This window comes from Sarcophilus harrisii, chromosome 4, assembly GCF_902635505.1.
Source record: "Sarcophilus harrisii chromosome 4, mSarHar1.11, whole genome shotgun sequence".
NCBI lineage: Eukaryota > Metazoa > Chordata > Mammalia > Dasyuromorphia > Dasyuridae > Sarcophilus > Sarcophilus harrisii.
The window spans coordinates 113,746,859-113,766,489 of NC_045429.1; the positions used below are offsets into that span (position 1 = coordinate 113,746,859).

Below are 19,631 nucleotides of genomic sequence, written 5' to 3' on the forward strand. Positions count from 1 at the left end.
TAGCCAGTAAATATCTGACTCAAGATTTAAATTTCCCTACTTTAGGTTACACACTTTGTCCACCTACCTGCCTATAAAAAGGTGATATTTCATCTCTTCTTGTATCTGTCAGTCCAGACTCTTCATTTCCACTTCTTCTAGAATTTCTAGCTTCTTTTAAAGTCTCAGCTAGTATAATGCCATAAACTAATCTATGAATTGTTTATGTAAATAGTATAAATATATGAAAGCAAAATATCTTCGATTGAAAAATGGAAAGGGCCTCACGTTCAGATTCCCAGTCCAGAGGGACTCTGTAGCTACTTGTTTATGAAGAGTTCCCAGTTAAAAATGGTTTTTACAGTTTCAAAAGTTTTTGGGTATATTTTACTTTTTAAAACAATGAAAAATTTAGAAACATTGTTAGGTGGCCAGTTGCAGAAAAACATGTAGTAAATCTGATATCCAATTTTTGATTCTAGTCAATTTGCAAATGAGAAAATTAAGCAAAATTAAGTGATTTGTTTACTATTCACATGAATAGTAAATAGTGAAGACCACATTTAAACGTGGGTCTTCTGCCTCCACAGCCAGCCTTCTTTGAATTAATCCAAATTCTCCCATGGAAGCTACTGGATCTTTCTCCAACTGCTTGTCCATTCCCATCCTTCCCTCAGAAATCAGCTTTTATTTACTAATCTGCCTCCCTCTTGTTTGGCTGTCTCACTTTTGTTTTTAGACATGCAGGGTTCTAAAACAGACTAGAAGACAGTGACCTCCTAAATGCTGGTTAAATCAATGAATATAGCATTAATCATACATTTGTTGTACTGCTATTAAGAGAGAGGAGATTGGCAAATAGAAGGCCAGCCTTGGAATTAGAACAACCTGAGTTCAATTACTGCCTCTGATATATATGTGCTATGTAACCATGGGCAAATCACTCAGCTCTCTCAGTGCCTTCAGATGGCACCTTAAAACTATAAACTATAACTGCCAATGTACATCAATTTACAGAGTTTACAATCTGGGAGCTGTAAAAATCACAGTTCTGGACCCTTTCATTCCCCCCAAAAATCATGACCCAGACTGTCTGCCATTTAGAGATTTATGCAGACAATCTAGGCTCCAATGTACTAGTAAGCTTTTTACTAATATTTTAAAATTTAAATATATAAGGAGTCATATCAGAGAAATAGTAGTATTTGATTTGAGAAAATCCTTAATAGAAACACTCTTGAAAAAAATAAACCTAATTATTTCAGAAGTATCATAATTTACCTAATGATATTTGATTCGAATTTTAAAAATTATTATTGAGGAGAAAAAATTCTAATGAACACACCTCAGTGAGAAGTTGGTCCTTTGTATCAATTAAAAACCAAGCATAATGATATACTATAATTTTATTAAACTATTATTTATGGAATAAAATTAAGCACAGGGCAAATATATTATACTCAATCTGAAAGGGGCTAGTTACCTTTTAAATAGGACTGCAAATACATGGAATGATTCTAAGGGTTAGCAAACAAAGGTAGGACAAACTGCCTCCTCTGTAGCCCTGTAAAGGGCTGAAACTCTGAATAGGTGCACTGGAATCAGACAACCCAGCACTTAAGGCTAATGGACAATACTCTATTGGCATATGCTTGGGAAAATGGCTCTTCTCACTATTCTGTGCTGGCTGGATCTTTTGGTGTATATAGATAATCATAAGAGGGATTAGAGGGAGTAAGACAAACCAAAGTCACTTTGGAAGAGGATGAGGAGAAGGGAGGTCAGTCAGTGGAGAGCATGTGGAAGTTTTGTTGATCTCCTTCACTTCTCCCCCTAAAGACCAACGACTTTTGATTATGCAGACTCTGGCCGATTCTGAGGCCTCCAGGGAGCTAACCTGGACTTCAAGATAAGGATGTTTTTTATCATTTTAAAGACAGTGAAATTTTAAAATGCAAAACTATTCTCAACTTGCAAGTTGTACAAAAACAGCTCAAGCCATAATATGCCAATTTCCACTCTAGAGCATTAGGATTACCCACATTTGAGTATGCCTAAAACCTTGCATGTTAGTTTAAAATTTAGAGTTCAGCTGACATTTTAAAAGATTATTTTCTCCCTGAAATAGCAAGAAGCACCATCACAAATTATTATCACACTGCAATTCTGTTGTTCTCATCTCCAATTAACATTAAGATAGCTACAACAGGAAAAAAGAAACAGCTATCTTTCATAGTCCATGGCTATACTGCTGTTTTGAGATGAAAACATACACACACACACCCCAAAACTAATTACTTATTTGAACAGCAAAACTGTATGCTAAGTTTATTAAATGTTAACTCCTACTAGAATCTCTTTCTCAAAAAGTACCAAAGAAAAGCTCACTAAACTATCACCCTCTCTCAGTTAACAAGGGCACAAATGGATTACAAGGCTCATTATCTTATTTTAATTTGTTATGCAATTCCTTTTGGAAAAATCAAAGCCATTTATGATTGAACTTTAAAAAGCAGAACTTTCTCTTCCCTTCCTTCCTGATCTACTAAAAACTAGTATGACAATGAGCAAATCATTTGACCTCTCTGTATCTCAGTTTCCTCATCTGTAAAGTGAAACAATTTGACTAAATGACCTATGAGGTCCACAAACAAGTCTTTCTTTTTTTAAAGGTTAAATTTAAACTGATATGAAAACTCCTCCCCCCCCCCCCCGCCCACTTAGTCTATATGGAAGTCATTTTCACCTTGTAAATTATTTAGCATTGAGTCTGAACGCTTTATAAATTCTGGTCAGTTATCAAACAATTTCTAGGTACCCATTAATTCTGATCTCAGAAAGCTTGTAATATGGACAAGGTATTTTTGATGGCCTTGGGTGATTACTGTTATCTAAGTGCCCATATGGGAAAAGTGCCAACAGCATGACAAATGCTATCAAGATCAAACTCATTTTAAATGGATGCCCCCTGACACTTGATAAAACAGAACTGAAGTTATGGCTAGAAGAGGAAGCTGCATATTCCAAACATCAAAATACCAACTGTGTTCAATAAACCTCAAATTCAATTTAATTGGGTCAGCCCAAAGTAAAATACAGTGTGATTTATTTCTCTCTATATCATGAATGAATAACTGAACAAATCTGATTTCATCTGATAGTTGCTTAAGTGGAAAAACAACCAACCAAACATTGGCTATGAAATAATACAAAAAGAAATGATCAGAAAAATCAAAGTACCTTACTAATGGTCATATGATTTCAATTCAAGCATTAATACCAAGTCTACTAAATGCTAAGCAAAGAGGTAGAAAAAGATAAATAAAGAGTTCATCTCTTGAATAGATAACCTCTCTGAATGCCATGAAATTAAAAATAGAAAGCTGCATTTCTAAGGCATTATGGATTTGTTCTCCGAGTTCAAATCTGACCTCAGACACCTAGTTGTGTGACCCTAGGCAAGTCATTCAACACTGAATGCTTCAACTCCTCATCTATCAAATTACAAGAAAATGGCAAGCCCCAAATGGGTCATGAAGAGTTGGAGAGCTGTGAAACGACTCAACCACTACCAAATAATCCGTTAATACAGAAGAGAATGAAGGTAGAACTTGAGAGAGAAGAGGATTAACAGCTGGTGGAGACCAAAGGCCTGCTCCAAGTAACTCAAGTTGAATCTTAAAGAAAGTCAAGGGTTTTAAGAGATGGAGGTGAGGAAAGAGACTTTTCAGCTACAGGGGAAAGAGAATGCAAAGAAATAGAGACAAAGGATATTGTGAAGGAGTAATAGCAAGTAATTATTAAGTATGACAGTTTCTACTAGGGACCAACGTGCGTAAGAAGAATGAAAAGATACAAATGAAATCATAAAGAGTTTTAAATGCCAAACAAAAGAGTTTATAATTAATTCTAAGGAGCCACTGGAGTTTACTAAGTAGATAGATAACATGGCTAAAGCTAGGCTTTATTTTGGCTTTGTTAGACAAGGAGATCAGAAACAACAAAGGCCTAGAATAAGGAATAACCATAATATGTTTAGGGAATAGTGAATAAAACATCAGTCTCTGGGAAGCCTGAAAGCTATAAATAGGGAAATAGTGAAAGGCTGGAGAGATTGGAAAATAAAGGAAACAAAGAGAATCAATAAATGTCTGACATCAGGATTTGGATTTTTGTAGCCTAGTTTAAAATATAGCAAGGATATGATCCTGGCCAAATATGCAGCATAGCATATCTAACTTGAAATAGGATTGACAATTTTTATCTATGAAAATGAAAAAATATAGAATAGAGATAAAATTAATCATAAACCAGAGAAAATATGGAAGAAAGGTGTGTGAAGGATACAATGAAAATGTCTACAATATAGAGGAAGGGGGGAAAAGCAAAAAAAGAAAAAAGAAAAGAAGGTGGGGGGGGAGGAGCATTTATTAAGTATCTACTCTGTGTGTTACCATTGTCCTAAGCTGCTCAGTACTGAGGAATTTATTTGATCTTTACAATAGCTCTGGGAGGTGGGAGTTTGTTTCTTTTTGTTGTTGTTGTTGTTTTGCTGAGGCAATTGGGGTTAAAGTAACTTGCTTAGGGTCACAGAGCAAAGAAGTGTTAAGTGTCTGAGACCACATTTGAACTTAGGTCCTCCTGATTTCAGGGCTGGTACTCTATACACTCCAGGGATCCCAAACTTTTTAAATAGGAGGCCAATTCACTGTCCCTCAGACTGTTGGAGGGCCGGACTATAGTAAAAACAAAAACTTTGTTTTGTGGGCCTTTAAATAAAGAAACTTCATAGTCCTGGGTGAGGGGGATAAACGTCCTCAGCTGCTGCATCTGGCCTGCAGGCCATAGTTTGAGGACCCCTTCACTATACCAACTAGCTGCCCCAAGTGGGAACTATTCTTATCCCCCTTTTACAGTTAGGAAAACTGAGGCAGAGATTTTAACTCTTCCAAGGTCACATTGCTAATGTTCAAGTATTAATCTGAACTTCCCAACTCCTACAAATTAAATTCATCTAAAAGAAATTTTAGTTTTTCAAAGTTTACTAGGATTCTGATAGTAAACATGTTGAGATTTCATTCTTTAACCTAAGTCTGCAAATTATATTAACTCTAGATATGTCTAACATATTGAATAAGTAAATGTTTTTAACTCCAATTGTTACTAAAGTAAAATGTTATTAAAAGAATATTGTATCCTAACCTAACATGTAGTCAGTCAATCAACAAAATTTATCTAAGTGCCTATTATGTGAACAGTATTATTAGGAATTCTCACAGATACAAAGTATCTTTGACACAAATAGTTCTTTCATAGGAGACAGAACTCTTATCAACAAGAAATATATAAAAGGAAAATTTGAAAAACAAATTGACTAAGCATAGGGCATAGGAAGGCATTTCAGACAAGTGAAACAAAAGTAACAAAATGTGGAATCAAGAATAAATGAGCAGGGGCAACTAGATGGCACTAGAGTGCCCACACTGAAGTAAGGAGAACCTGAGTTCAAATACAGCATCAGACACTTAAGTCCTGCTTGTGTAACCGTGGGCAAAGTCACTTAACCCGAATTGCCTCTGCAAAATAAATAAATAAATAAGGCAAGAAATATTTAGGATATAGGAAGACATCAGCCTCTGCCTCCGTGTGGCCCTAAAGTTTCAAGTTGAGAAATAATAAAAAATAAGGTAATAAAACAAGGTTTTGTACTAACTGTGGAAAAACTTAAAAGAATAACTATGGACTCTTTAGACTGTCCTATAGGAGAGTGGGAAGCCAATTAGTTTATTCTAATGTTTTGCAATGATGAGATTAACATTTTAGGGAAATTATGATTTGAGCAAAGTGATCTTTAAAAAATATTCTGGTAATCCAAACCCCACAATTACAATTAAGGAGGTCCAGGAGCACCTTCTTGGCAATTGAAGTGAATTTTGATAGCCTTTGAATGCATGAAGGACTTAAGATTTCCTTGGTGTGGGAAGTTGGGGACCATTTCGACTACCAGAGGACATAAAGAATAATTGGTCTATGATTTATAGTATTAAGAAAGTTGCTCCAGAATTACAGAATTTCAATGACTTGTTCATAGTCACAAAGCTATTAAGTAAGGTGGAAGGGGAGGGGTGGGGGGGGAGGGAGGGAAGGAAGTAGTAAGATGAAGCCCAGATCTTTTTCTCTCCAAGTTCATCATTTTATCCATTACCTGGTTCATCCTGGTATAGTGGAAAGTGAACCTGCCTTGTGGTGAGCAAAGTTCTGAATTCAAATTTTGTTTCTAACTTTTAGTAGCTATAAAAGAAGGGAAGTTACTTCTTACTGAATCTTAATTTATATATGGTTAATAAAAGGAATGATATCTAACTTCAAAGGGATGTTAAGTTCCAAGGAGAAGATAAAATATGTAACATGCTAGAAAATTAAAAGCACTATATAAACAACACCTGCTATCTTCATCATTAATATACATAATAACTTAAGCATACTATTACCAAAAGGCCTAAATTGGATTGGGAAAATAAGGGAAAGGAAAGCAAATGTCATACTGAGAATTTAAAAATTGGGAAAATGCTGCGGATAACAAAAAATACAGAAGGCAGCAGGTGGAGTTAGTTTGGAGAAAAAACAGTTCTGTTCAGACTCTGGTGAAATAAGTTAACTATACCATGGCTTAGTTTCCTTATAATTTGAAATGCAAATAACTCTCACACTATACAACTCTGATAGTAGTACCAATAAAGTATAGCCTAAGACCTCCCGAAAGTTACAAAATAGAGTGCATTTCTATAATAAAATAAAACCAAAAAGCCAAAAGGGGAGAGCTCAACCTAATAATTTTATTTTTTAAATGACTGAATGTGAAAAATCAAAATTTAAAAAAAGGAATGAGATTCTACATAGATTAGATTTCTCTCTATATAAATTCTGATTTAAATTTGGTATGCTTCATTAGGAAATGGATAGAAATACTAAGCTATCATGCTGGAGTTGGAGTAAAGAAAAATTTAAATCATATTTAGCTTAACATATTTTATTTATTTATTTTTATTATTGTTTTATTTAAAGCACAGAAACATTAAAAAAAATTGATAGTGTGACTTTGGATAAGTCCTTTTACTTTTCAATGTCTCATAAAACTCACAAAAACTATGTATCACACCAAGAACAGATGCTAATTTCTACATTAGTAGTTTCCTCATCAAGAGTTCCCTATATCAATAAAATTGAAGGTTTGATATTACCTCCAAAATTAATATTTTAAAAGAAATTATATCTTCTCAAACCCTTAAATAAACTTTTTTAAGGGAAATAGTACCAAGAAATTAACCTGAATTCTAAAGCTTACTTTCTTTTAATCTGCTAGTTTTAATTTCAAAAGTAAGTTAAAATTAGGAAGATGATTTTACAAAAATGGACACTTGATGGGTTCATTCTCTTAAGAAGAATCATCTATAATTCTTATTTTTAAAAAATGGATAATATTATTTTTAGGTCAAAATTCAGTTGTGTGAATGCTCAAGCATGTGCATGCAAGTACACACACACACACACACACACACACACACACACACACTTTCTACAACATGGAAACATAGTGGATGAAAGGAACAGAAAACAAGTGTCCTCTTATTACTTACAGCCTGTCAGAACTTCTTTGTGAATCAGTTTACCTGTCCCTAAAAATAGTATTATGAACTGTCTTCTATTCTCTTCAAAGGAATTTGGAGAGGAGACAATAGGGATTTATCAACAATGTCTAAGTATTGACCATTTGCTAGCTAATTATGATTTAAGTGAAAATAACTACAAAAAAGATACTGTAACAATATTATTACACTATATGCTTACAAAGGGAGCCTGAAAAATAATCCAGGTTGCATATATCACTAAAATCAGGAGATAGGTACAAACTTATCTCCAAATGGAACTCCTCTTCCATATTAATAAAAGAAATCTCACAAATTATTGTGTTTTCTTTTTTAATGAATATTTAACTTCAAGACTTTGAAACTGACAAATAGATTCTAGAGTTAGCTAACCTAACCTAGTGCAGTGGCTAGACAAGACAATAACAAAACAAGCTAACGTGAGTTATACCTCCTTTGACTCAAAAGACTCAAAAGATCAGAAGTCAATTCAGATAAGTCAGTACCTAAGGGTTTAATTACAAGGGATTAATAATGAGCCAATTATATAACAAAATAGAATTTTTGTACCAAAAAAAAAAACAACTTTCGAAAACTATTTTACAGGTGGGGAAACTATGTTAAGCAATATGCCCAAAGTCACATCAGTGAAGTAACAGAATGGAGACTAGAACCTATGCTGTTCCACTACAGAGAAGGCCAAAGCAGAACTCCTTTGAGTCTCACTTTGTGTGTTACAGCTCCCTTCTTAGGATGTGATTTTTTTTTGAGGATGTTACTATTTGTGACTTTAGGCAGCTAGGCAGAAAAGTGGCTAGAGTGGGACTTTGGTTAGGAATATCTGACTCTAAACACTTAGCAAAATCTATGTTGAGTCCAGTCTCAGCTAGTAAGTAGTTGAGCCCAGAGCAACTTCCCCTAATTTGTTTTCTTAACTATAAATTGGGAATAAAAATAACACCTACTTCGCAAGGTTATTGTAAGGAAAAAATTATAAACCCTTAAGACAATATATACTATTATTATTTTATCCCCAGCACTTATGTTAATGCATAGCACAAAATAAATATTTAATAAATATTTTTCAAATCTATAGTTCTAACTCAGATTCTGAGTGCAAAGCAAAATGATATTGGCTTACTAACCCACACATTGGTAGATGGCTTTCAAGTGTGAGATTCTAGGTTCAAACCCAGGTACGACGAGTGATTTTCAGCAAAGAAGTCATTTAACTTTTCTGAGCTTCAACTTACTTATATGTACAATGAAGTGGGATGAACTGATGACCTCTAATGTCCTTTCCAACTTTAAATATACATTATATTAACAACTAAGAACTTGTTTTATTTTTTAATACAAAGAAACCATGTGCAGGAGTTCTGACAACTGGAGTTCAGGACTGGAAAAATCATATCTGGATTTTACTCCTACCTACACAATTTGAATGCACCATAAAACTTCATGCAAGTTTTTTTTAATCTTTAGGAGTTTGCTTCCTTTTCTATAAAATAAGGTTTATATCTATCTCTGAATGATTCCATTTAGAGGGGCTCAAATTTTAATTTTATAGATAAAATTAACTGAAGATCAAAGAAATGAAAGGCTTGGCCTAAGGATCATGCTAGATAAGTAAAAAGAGATCATCTGGAAGCAAAGAACGGATTATCTAATGTATTTACCTTTCATTTCTATTGTATCATTTTCTGCTACTGAGGCTCTCTTTAAGATCCTGGAACTCAAATTCTTAAATTATACTAAGAGGCAACAATGCATAGGAAGAAAGGCACTGGAATGGGAGAAAAGAGACTTGTTCTAGTTACGAACATAGTTCTAGTGGCTGTGACACTAAGGAGCTTGCCAAGGCCCAAGGTCTTTAACTCTCACTTAGTGAATTCATTGAGCGCCAGTTCTGTAGATATTTTTTATTTTAGGCAGCTAGGTGGCACAATGGCTAATGTAAAGGAATGTATGCTCCTAGAGGGCAGGGACTGTCTTTAGCCTCTTATTCTATCCTCAGCTTTCAGCTCAGCAAATATTTAATAAATGTTTATCAACTTTGTGAATAATTGTTTTCATTCAGTTTACATGTTGTTTATATGTTGTCTACCCACTAAACTGCAAGCTCAAGGGCAAAGATAGGTTTTTTGCCTCTTTTTGTACCCCCAGAATTAGTACAAGTCCTACAAGGAGATGGTGTTTGATAAATGTTTATTGAGTGATTGTGTGAACACATTTATTAAGTTGTTGTTTCCTCTATTAGAATGTAAGCTCAAGGGCTCTTTTTTGTATCCCCAATACTTAGCACAGTGCTCGGCACACAGCAGGAGTTTAATAAATGTTTATTAACTGACTGTGAACGGAGTTATTTACACGTTGTCTCTCCCATTTATCAGAAGGAGAGGCAGGGACCACTTTCTTATTTATATATTTTTTTTCCTTCTCTCACAGGGCTTACAACGGCTAATACACACAGACACACACAAGTAAACACTAAATAAATGCTTACTAATAGTCTCAAAAGCGATATATCTCTAAAGTTCCTTCTAGATTCATACTTCTTTGATCCTAGGAGGATTTAGTACTTAATGTTATTTAACTCGGGGGAGTGAGACAAGGGGGTTGCGGTAAGGGATTCAAAAACACAAGTCTCTGTCCCCACTCTTGTCAATAGCAGATACATGAACACCTTTCCAAGACTTGTCCTCAAATCCCTCAAATATGTAACTCAATCAACAAGCATCGCTTGGTGTTCAAGAGCGTCCTGCTCGTCCCCGTGCCCTCCTCCAAGCAGGTCTCATCTTCCTCAAACTTCTTTCCACCTCAGGAGGGGAAAGGGAAACCAAAAGGTCAAAGTCTTCGGACGATTCAGCCTCCTCCTCACCGGGCATCACCTGCAGAACCCTGTCACTCCCACCTGGACGCTCCCTTCCCTGCCTTCCCTCCGCGGCCTCCGGTCACCGTCTGTCCCTCCAGTACTCGCTCTGCCTCTACCCTGTCCCCGGGCCCGCCAGCCTCACCAGCGGTTCGCCGTGGCTCGAGCTCCGATCGGTTGGCTCCAGGCCGCCCCGAACATTAACGACACCCGGGAACCGGGCCCCGAGGCTCAGGCCCGAGGGGAGGCTTCGGCTCCGGCTCTGGCCGCGACTCGGGCTCCAGCTCCGGTACCCGAAGGGACTGCTCGCTCTCGGCTTAGCATTTTGAGAGGGAACTCCGGAAGCAGCGGGCTAGCGGAAAACGGAAGCCGGGCGAGACTAAATAGAATTCCCCCCTACCCTCACCCCGGACACCCGCTGGGTCAAACGTCCCTAAAATCTTCCCCGGCTGTTATGGAGCTAGACATACTGAGGGATTAAATAAGAGCAATTCTTTGATCCCAAAGGCCGTCTCTTTGGCCCATAAAGCCTGAGAAAAAAAGGAAGATGGGTAAAGGAGCACGCCCTTCTTGAAGGAAGAACATGGTATGACCCGGTTGCCATGGGGACAGAGAGTAACACCAGTTGGGCGCCAAGGGGGCGGGGAAGGCCATGGCTACTCTAGTCACTCTTCAAAATCGGCTCCCGTTCATTGAAAGCCAATACTACTATAGGAACAGGTAAGAAGGCACCAACGAGAAATTTAGCTAGCAGGTCTCGAAACACATGTTGGAGCTTCCTGCCACCCATGCCCTAAAAGCAGTAACTATGATCGAATCCTGCCCCCTCATGCCTCATGCCTTCTGAGCTCATGGAGTCTTTCTAACTTTAAGTAAGTTTAAGGGAAGAGGCTGGTGTCTGGAAGACCCTGAACCACATGTGTACCCTTTAAATAAGGGTCTTTGCAAGCAAAATTGTGTTTTGTCTTCTGTCTCATCAGCACCCCCATGTTCATGAAATCTTTTACAAGCTCCAACTACTCATTTCTGGTACCTTTGTAGCCTGGGGTTTACCCTTCCTGGACCTCAGAGATCCTTAGCAATTCTGGACTAGCCTATTACTAATAGGATATACTGATTGGAATTTGCTGGTCTATTTCTTAGTCTGTTTCCAGGGAAAGAAGGTAATGGAAATTCAAGACAATCCCTTTATGCTTTTCAATGTGAATTCAACAAAGCCAATTTTATCAGTAGAGATAGCTACAGAAGTTGTTCATGGAAGGGCACTACCTCAAAACCCTCAGTTCCTTCCTCACAATTAATATCCATTTTAATTGTTAGGGAGAAGGCAAATACTCTGCCTTTGTTGTGTAATCAAAAGAATTGATTTTAATTAAATAAAATTTAGGCCAGATATATTTTTTAAAAGCATGAACCCCTTGCAAATTGGGGGGATATTTTGAGGGGCAGGTGATATCTTAATGAATTCCTCAGACTATATCATTTAGATGTATTTAATATGGTGCCTCCTTTAAATGAATACCAGTGATGGGAATTGAGAGCCAAAAATAGAACTATTGTAAACATCAGTAAATTTAATAATTTAGTATTTATGACAAGCAATTATGTCCATTGTAGTAGATTGAAAACTTCAATATATTTACAGAACTTGGCATTTTATGTACCATTTGATTCACAATGTTGTGAGGTAAATAGTATAATATTATCCTCATTTTTTTTAAATGAGAAAACAGATTCAGAAAAGTTAGTTTGCCCATGATTGCAAAACTATTAAAATTTGAAGCCAAGACTTAAATCCAGTAAGAAAATCAGTAGGTTTGGAATTGAAGGACTTAATTCAAATTCTTGATCTATTACTTAGCAACCATATGAGTTTCTTCAAGTCAAAGAATCTCATTGGTATCAGGTTTCTTATCTGTAAAATGAGAGGGTTGGACCACATATGCTTGGAAACCTCTTGGAAATCGCAGATGTCTTGATTCTAAGTCCATTACTTTCTGATGTTCTTTACTCCCTCTTTCCCTTTTCCTGATGAGATTTTCAAAATACCCATGATCGTTATTCATTTCCTTTTCCTCAAGCTTCTTATTTCTTCCCATTGTTTCCTGAATTTTATAATGTCAATATGTATTTTAACAGTGATATTTATCTTTAACTTTTTATCTTTCTTATTCATTTTGAATAAGTAATACTCTTTCAGATCCATATTTTCAATATAAATACTCCCTTCAAGAATACAGATTGCAACTCATTTACCGTTTTTTTAAAATCTTGTTTAATTCTTGATTTATACCTTCCTGTCTTTCTCAACTGGTCCATCCCAAGTGCTGATGTTTTCCTTTAGATTCTGTGACATTACATGCTTAGCAATGGAGTATTCATTCTGTCCATTGATTATTCCTATTTGCTTACATAACCAGTTTTCATTCTTTTCCAGTCATACATTTCTCTATGATAGTATCTTTTACACTGTTTCTCCAATGTAATTCGCAATTGGTCACATATACAGAATATACAGAACCATCATACTGTATATTGCTCTTTAAATGACACATTTTAATTCCAATGATACCTATTCATGTCAAATTTGTCTTTGCACTAGTATTTTTCTTTTGCTTTACTTATTCATTCACTGTATATCGGTATATAAGCATTTGAAGCTAAGGGCTTTAGCATTGGATACTTTTCTCAAATTGTTGTCTCTTTCAATTCTAGGTATCCCTCCTGCCTTTCTTCTTGCTACATTATAGCTAGTTCTATCTTAACAGTTTCCTGCCTCCCTTTGCCTTCTTATTTAAAGCAAGACTTTTGATTAGATTTGCAAGACCAGCCAAATACATTCTTGGTAGATACATTTCATCCTTGATCTGGAGACTGCCATTTCTGTATTCTAAACTTGGGTCACAAATTTGAATACCTGTACTAAACACCATTTTCATAGCCATCTGTTAATTTTCAGGCTTATCTTTCTTTTCTAATTCCCTTGTCTTCAATAGAAGCATTAATAGGAATGGTTGTTGCTTTACCTTACCATCTCTAGTTTTTTATCCAATAATTTATATTAGCAATGCTTTCTAGATGTTTTTTCTGCACACATAATCTGTGCTCTTGTTTATCATCAGATATGACTTGTATTCATCTGGTTTGATACATCTTGCAAGGTTCTTTGTCACATCCTGGATACATCCTTGGAAAGACAGCTTACCTCTCTTGTGTTTGCAAATCTGAAAGCTTTGTCAGGGATTTAGCCAGCACTACATTTTTCTTCCTCTTACTTTTACTGAATAATACTCTCTCTCCCACTAATGGCTGCTAAGGATCCATTGTTACCATAAAAGTTCTTTTATGAAAATTTTAATATTCATAGGGCCTTTTTTATCATTGATCTCTTTGTGCTATATGCTTAACAATAGAATCTCTTGAGTTAAAGGATATAGTTATTTTCTAACCAGAATTCCAGAATGTTTTCCCAAGTGGCTAGTCCTATTCAGATTTCAACAGCAACAAAATCTATTAATGTGTTTATTTTTCCACAATATCTCCAATACTGCCTTCTTCTTTTGTTACCTTTTTTCACTTTACTAATTTTGAGGAGAAGCCATGGGATTGTTTTGATTCTAATTGTACTTATTAATAATTTGGAGCATTTTTTATTTTGTTATTATTAAGTTGTAATTCCTTATTGCCTCTGAACAGTTACCTCTTGAATAATGGCTTTCAACTTTACATAATTTTATATATGTTATATATCATTAATAAATTATTTATTATGATAATAATATACAAAATAGAAGCTAGGTGGCACAGTGGATAAAGTGCTGCACTGAAATCAGGAAGATTTGAGATAAAATCTAATCCTAGACACTTACTAGCTCTGTGACTCTGGACAAGTCTCTTAACCTCTATTTGCCTCAGTTTCCTCATCTGTAAAATAGAGACAATAACATCACCCTGAATTGCTCTGAGGATCAAATGAGGTAATATTTGTAAGTGTTTAGCCTAGTGCTCAGCACATAGTAAGCACTACAAATTTTAGATAAATATAATGCAATAATGTTTTCTCATTGGTCTTAATCTCTTCTTATCCTAAATGCATTAATGTTGCTCATGTGAAAGCTTTTCAATTAAACATAAAGTAAATGATCATTTTTATTATTTTTAATTGCTTCTATCCCTTTTTTGATAAAGAACTCATCTACCCATATCAACAAAAGATTTATGTTTTCTTCTTCAGTTTTATGATATGGTCTCTCTAATATTTAGGCCATGTCCTTTTTTTAATTTATTGTGAAATATGATATAAATGTAGATCTAAACCAAATTTCTGACAGACAGCACTTTCTGTCAGAGTGTTTTTTTCTAGGTTGAGTAATTTATAATTTTGGGTTTACCAAATACTATATCATTGAGTTTATATATTTCTAATTTTTCCTTGATTAACCTATTTTTAATTTTTAATCACTACCAAATGTTTTTGAAGATTGTCTCTTTGATAATATTATCTTCATAATATAGATTGAGATCCTAAATATACTTCCCATTCATTCTTGCCTCATAACTAATGCCTGTATTTTCTTAGAATTCCCTTTACTAAAATCTCCAAAAATATCATATGCTAATCTGAGTTATACCAAAATAAATAAATATTAATAGTTCTATTATTTAATTCTGGTTCATCACAGAAAGGTAACTCCTAGTTCTTTATTTATTTTTATTGCTTTTGGCAAATTTAGAATAAAGTATTAGACTTAGGAAGTTCAAAACCTTTCTGAGACATTTATTGGCTCCATGACCCCAGGCAAAACCCATTTTACTTGATAATCTCAGTTTCCTTGATTCTAAAAATTGGGAATATCATAGGGTTTTGGGAGGGGGGAATAAAACGGCATAATATTTTTAAGGTGCTTTGCAAAACTTAATGCACAATATAAATGTCGTCATCATCATCATCATCATCTTTATCTTTGAGGGAACATGCATGTTAATGTGATCATAGATTTTTCAATTATTTGGTAAAGTAGATTCAAGAATATTTTTGCAAAGTATATTTTAATAATTATGTAACACATTGTGTAAAAATAATTTTAATTATGATAGCAACAAGAAAGTTATGATTACACAATCAATTTCTAAAAGTGCTACTTATAAAGACTTCATAAGCCTCAGTTGTACTTACATTATATGTAATTAAGAAATCAGAACCTTACTGCTTCTATTTAACTCTTTAGAACATGAAACATAGACTCTATTTTTATTATTGCACTAATAATTACTGGGTTTTTGTTTTGTTTCATTTTGCTTTGCTTTATTAAAGACTTGTTGACTATTCTTTTTTCTGATCAGAGGTGTAGATAGTTTGGAATGGTGAATAGACCGTATTACTATTTTCAAAATGTATCATTGCCACAAGATGGTAAAAATATAGCTAGACAAATAGTGTGTGAAAAAAAATCTGGAATTTCAGCCAACAATAAAGGCCAATATAACCAACAATATGAGTATGATATGGCAATCCTTAAAGCTAATGCATTTAAAGTAGTAATATCCTTCAGACCCATTCTGAAGTATTGTGTTCATTGAAAAAGTATCTTAAGCACTTACTGGTATATTGGGAATGCAAATTGAAAATTAAGAAGAGTAATTTCACATTTTAATAGAAGACAATACAAACAGGAGATTTAAATTTCAAGTTAGACATAAAGGCCCCAAAGACGTTATGATATAGCAAAAATCAGACTATGACTGCCGAGGAAACTATGGTTGCAGCACTTACAGAAATGTTTTCTGTTATCTAATCAATAGCAATGAGAACGGGGCTGAAAATACGGTTTATGGTCTGGAAGACACTGCTTTTCCTGGAACTCTTGGGATTGCCTGTCCAATGGAGATTCAGGGCTCCTTATCCATACCCTATCCACTCTAGATTATGAGCACTATATTTTTAGAAGGAAATTGACAAATAGGAATGCATGTAGTAGAAAGCAACCAAGATAGCACAGAACCTGGAGACTATCATGGAAGGCTAGGTTATAAATATTGGAGATATTTAACTAAGAAAAGAGGAGTCTATCAAATGCATTTGAAAGCCTATTATGTGGGGGGAAGATTAGACTTGTTCTGATTGACCCAAAAGGGAATAAAAACTGTATGAAAGAGGTAGGTATTTTGCTTTAGGCTTGATATAAGAGGAAAAAAGCTAGAGCTATCAAAAAATGGCATTAGTTTTATGAGGATAAATTAATAGATCCCCCTCATTAAGACACTTATTAGGTCTGTACGAAAGAGAATTCAGTTATGATTTTAGATAGAAGACCTCTATGATTCATTCAAACCTAGATTCTGTAATTCTATACATTTTAAATTTACACTTTTAAAATTATTTCCACTTGAAATACATATAAAGAATCTTTGGTTTTAGAATGAGAAGTAATTGAGGTACTGAGAAGTCTGGCTTACATGGAAGAAGAGCTAAAGGGGAATAAAGAATTATATATTTATAGTGGTTGAGAGTTATAAAAGTGATTGAGAGCTTTGGAAGTTTGAGAAAGGTAGATATTAGATTTGAAGAAGGGATATTTAGGAGAAATTGAAAGAGGAAAAGAAGACAAATTGAAGATAGAAAAGAACAGAGGCGTTAAGATCTGAATGTACTGGAAAACAGAAAGATATGAAGGAAAGAATGGTAATAACTAGCTAATATTGATAGGACTTACTATGTGCCAGGCATTATGCTATGCCCTTTGCAATTATTATTTTATTTGAACAACACTAGAAGGTAAGTGTTATTATTTTTATTTTACAGGTAAAGAAACTGAAGTTACTTGCCAAGAGTCTGAGACCAGAGTTAAACTCGGGTCTTCCTTATTCCTGATCCACTGTTTTATGTATGATTCTACCTATCTTCCAAAAGAAAAACGAAATAGAAGGATAAGATATATGGCATTCCATCTCTTGGCTCCTACTTTTATTTTTTTCTCTTTTTTTATTATAGCTTTTTATATACAAAACATGTGCATGGGTAATTTTTCAACACTGACCCTTGTAAAAACCTCTGTTTCAACTTTTCCCCTCTTTCCCTTCATCCCCTCCTCTCCTACATGGCAGGTAGTCCCATACATGTTAAATATGTTAAAGTATATGTTAAATGCAATATATGTATACATATTTATATAGTTATCTTGCTGCACAAGAAAGATTGGATTTAAAAAGAAGGTAAAAATAATCTGAGAAGAAAAAACAAAAGTGCAAGCAAACAATAAAAGAAAGAGTGGAAATGCTATGTTGTGGTCCATACTCATTTTCCAGTGTTCTTTCTCTGGGTGTAACTGGTTCTGTTCATCACAGATCAACTGTGGAACTGATTTGGATCCTCTCATTGTTGAAGAGAGCCACGTCCATCAGAACTGATCATTATATAGTATTGCTGTTGAAGTGTATAATGATATTCTAGCTCTGTTGGCTCCTACTTTTAAAAAAATATGTTTTTTAAATTTTCAGTTTCAAATTATTTTTCTCCTTCTATCCTTTTCTCTACCCATTGAGAAGGCAAGTAATATGATGCCCACTATACATATGAAACCATATAAAACATATTTCTGTAAAAGGAGCAAGGAAGGAAGGAAAAAAATAAGGTGAAAGAAAATAGGTTTCATTATATACTGAGTCCATTAGTTTTTTATCTGTAGGTGGATAGTGTTTTGTATAATAAGTTCTTTAAAATTATTGTAATTATTATATTGATCAATTATTAAGTCGTTCATGATTGACTATCATTATAATATTTCTTGCCAATGTTACTGTATTTACTTATATATATTGTGTACTTAACATATTCCATGCATCAAGCACTTTTTTTTTTTTTGCATTGAGAATGGATCTTCTTGTTTTTATGATTACTGATTTGCAGGATAATTTTAGATCTTATACTGCTAAGTCATCTTCCTTTATGTTTTTGTTTCATTGATTCCCTTGACATTCTTGATCTTTTTTCTAGATCAATTTTGCTATTTTTTTCTAGCCCTGCAAAGTAATTTATTTCACAATTTTATTAGTATAGCAATAAATAAGTAAATTCATTTAGGCAGTTAATCATTTTTTATTATATAGATTTAGCCTATCCATGAGCAATTACAATTTCTCCAATTATTTAGATTTTTATTTTATTAAGAGTGTTTCGTTACTCAAATAATTTTTACTGGCTGTACTTCATACAGCCTTTTTTTTTTTTTTTTAATTTAATAGCCTTTTATTTACAGGATATATGCATGGGTAACTTTACAGCATTAACAATTGCCAAACCTCTTGTTCCAATTTTTCACCTTTTACCCCCCCCACCCCCTCCCCTAGATGGCAGGATGACCAGTAGATGTTAAATATATTAAAATATAACTTAGATACACAATAAGTATACATGACCAAAACATTATTTTGCTGTACAAAAAGAATCAGACTCTGAATTATTGTACAATTAGCTTGTGAAGGAAATCAAAAATGCATGTGTGCATAAATATAGGGATTGGGAATTTAATGTAATGGTTTTTAGTCATCTCCCAGAGTTATTTTTCTGGGCATAGCTAGTTCAGTTCATTAATGCTCCATTGGAAATGATTTGGTTGATCTCGTTGCTGAGGATGGCCTGATCCATCAGAACTGGTCATCATCTAGTATTGTTGTTGAAGTATATAATGATCTCCTGGTCCTGCTCATTTCACTCAGCATCAGTTCATGTAAGTCTCTCCAGGCCTTTCTGAAATCATCCTGTTGGTCATTTCTTACAGAACAGTAATATTCCATAATTTTCATATACCACAATTTATTCAGCCATTCTCCAACTGATGGACATCCATTCAGTTTCCAGTTTCTAGCCACTACAAAAGGGCTGCACAAACATTCGTGCACATACAGGTCCCTTGCCCTTCTTTATAATCTCTTTGGGATATAATCCCAGTAGTAACACTGCTGGATCAAAGGGTATGCACAGTTTGATAACTTTTTGAGCATAGTTCCAAACTACTCTCCAAAATGGTTGGATCCGTTCACAACTCCACCAACAATGCATCAATGTCCCAGTTTTCCCGCATCCCCTCCAACAATCATCATTATTTTTCCTGTCATCTTAGCCAATCTGACAGGTG

At 34.6% G+C, this 19,631-nt stretch overlaps 2 protein-coding genes across 7 annotated transcripts in view; one reads left to right on the plus strand and one right to left on the minus strand.

Annotated features, from left to right (window-relative positions):
- The window catches only part of GPATCH2 (G-patch domain containing 2), a 436,123-nt gene that overhangs the window by 288,772 nt on the left and 127,720 nt on the right, over positions 1-19,631 (minus strand). The window contains exon 1 of one of the 6 annotated variants that reach the window (XM_031937377.1): positions 10,643-10,837. The exons of 2 other annotated variants lie outside the window; for them this stretch is intronic. In XM_031937377.1, the coding sequence (XP_031793237.1) occupies positions 10,643-10,698 (56 nt within the window). In that variant the 5' untranslated portion in view covers positions 10,699-10,837. Of the gene's footprint in view, positions 1-10,506; positions 10,615-10,642; positions 10,839-19,631 lie in introns of those variants that run through there. 3 more of the 6 variants (XM_031937379.1, XM_031937381.1, XM_031937382.1) reach the window with 3 other exon arrangements.
- Positions 10,956-19,631, plus strand: part of SPATA17 (spermatogenesis associated 17) — a 252,730-nt gene continuing 244,054 nt past the window's right edge. Inside the window, exon 1 of the mRNA XM_003767712.2 lies at positions 10,956-11,217. Coding sequence (XP_003767760.1) covers positions 11,150-11,217 — 68 coding nt within the window. The 5' untranslated portion in view covers positions 10,956-11,149. The remainder of the gene's footprint in view (positions 11,218-19,631) is intronic.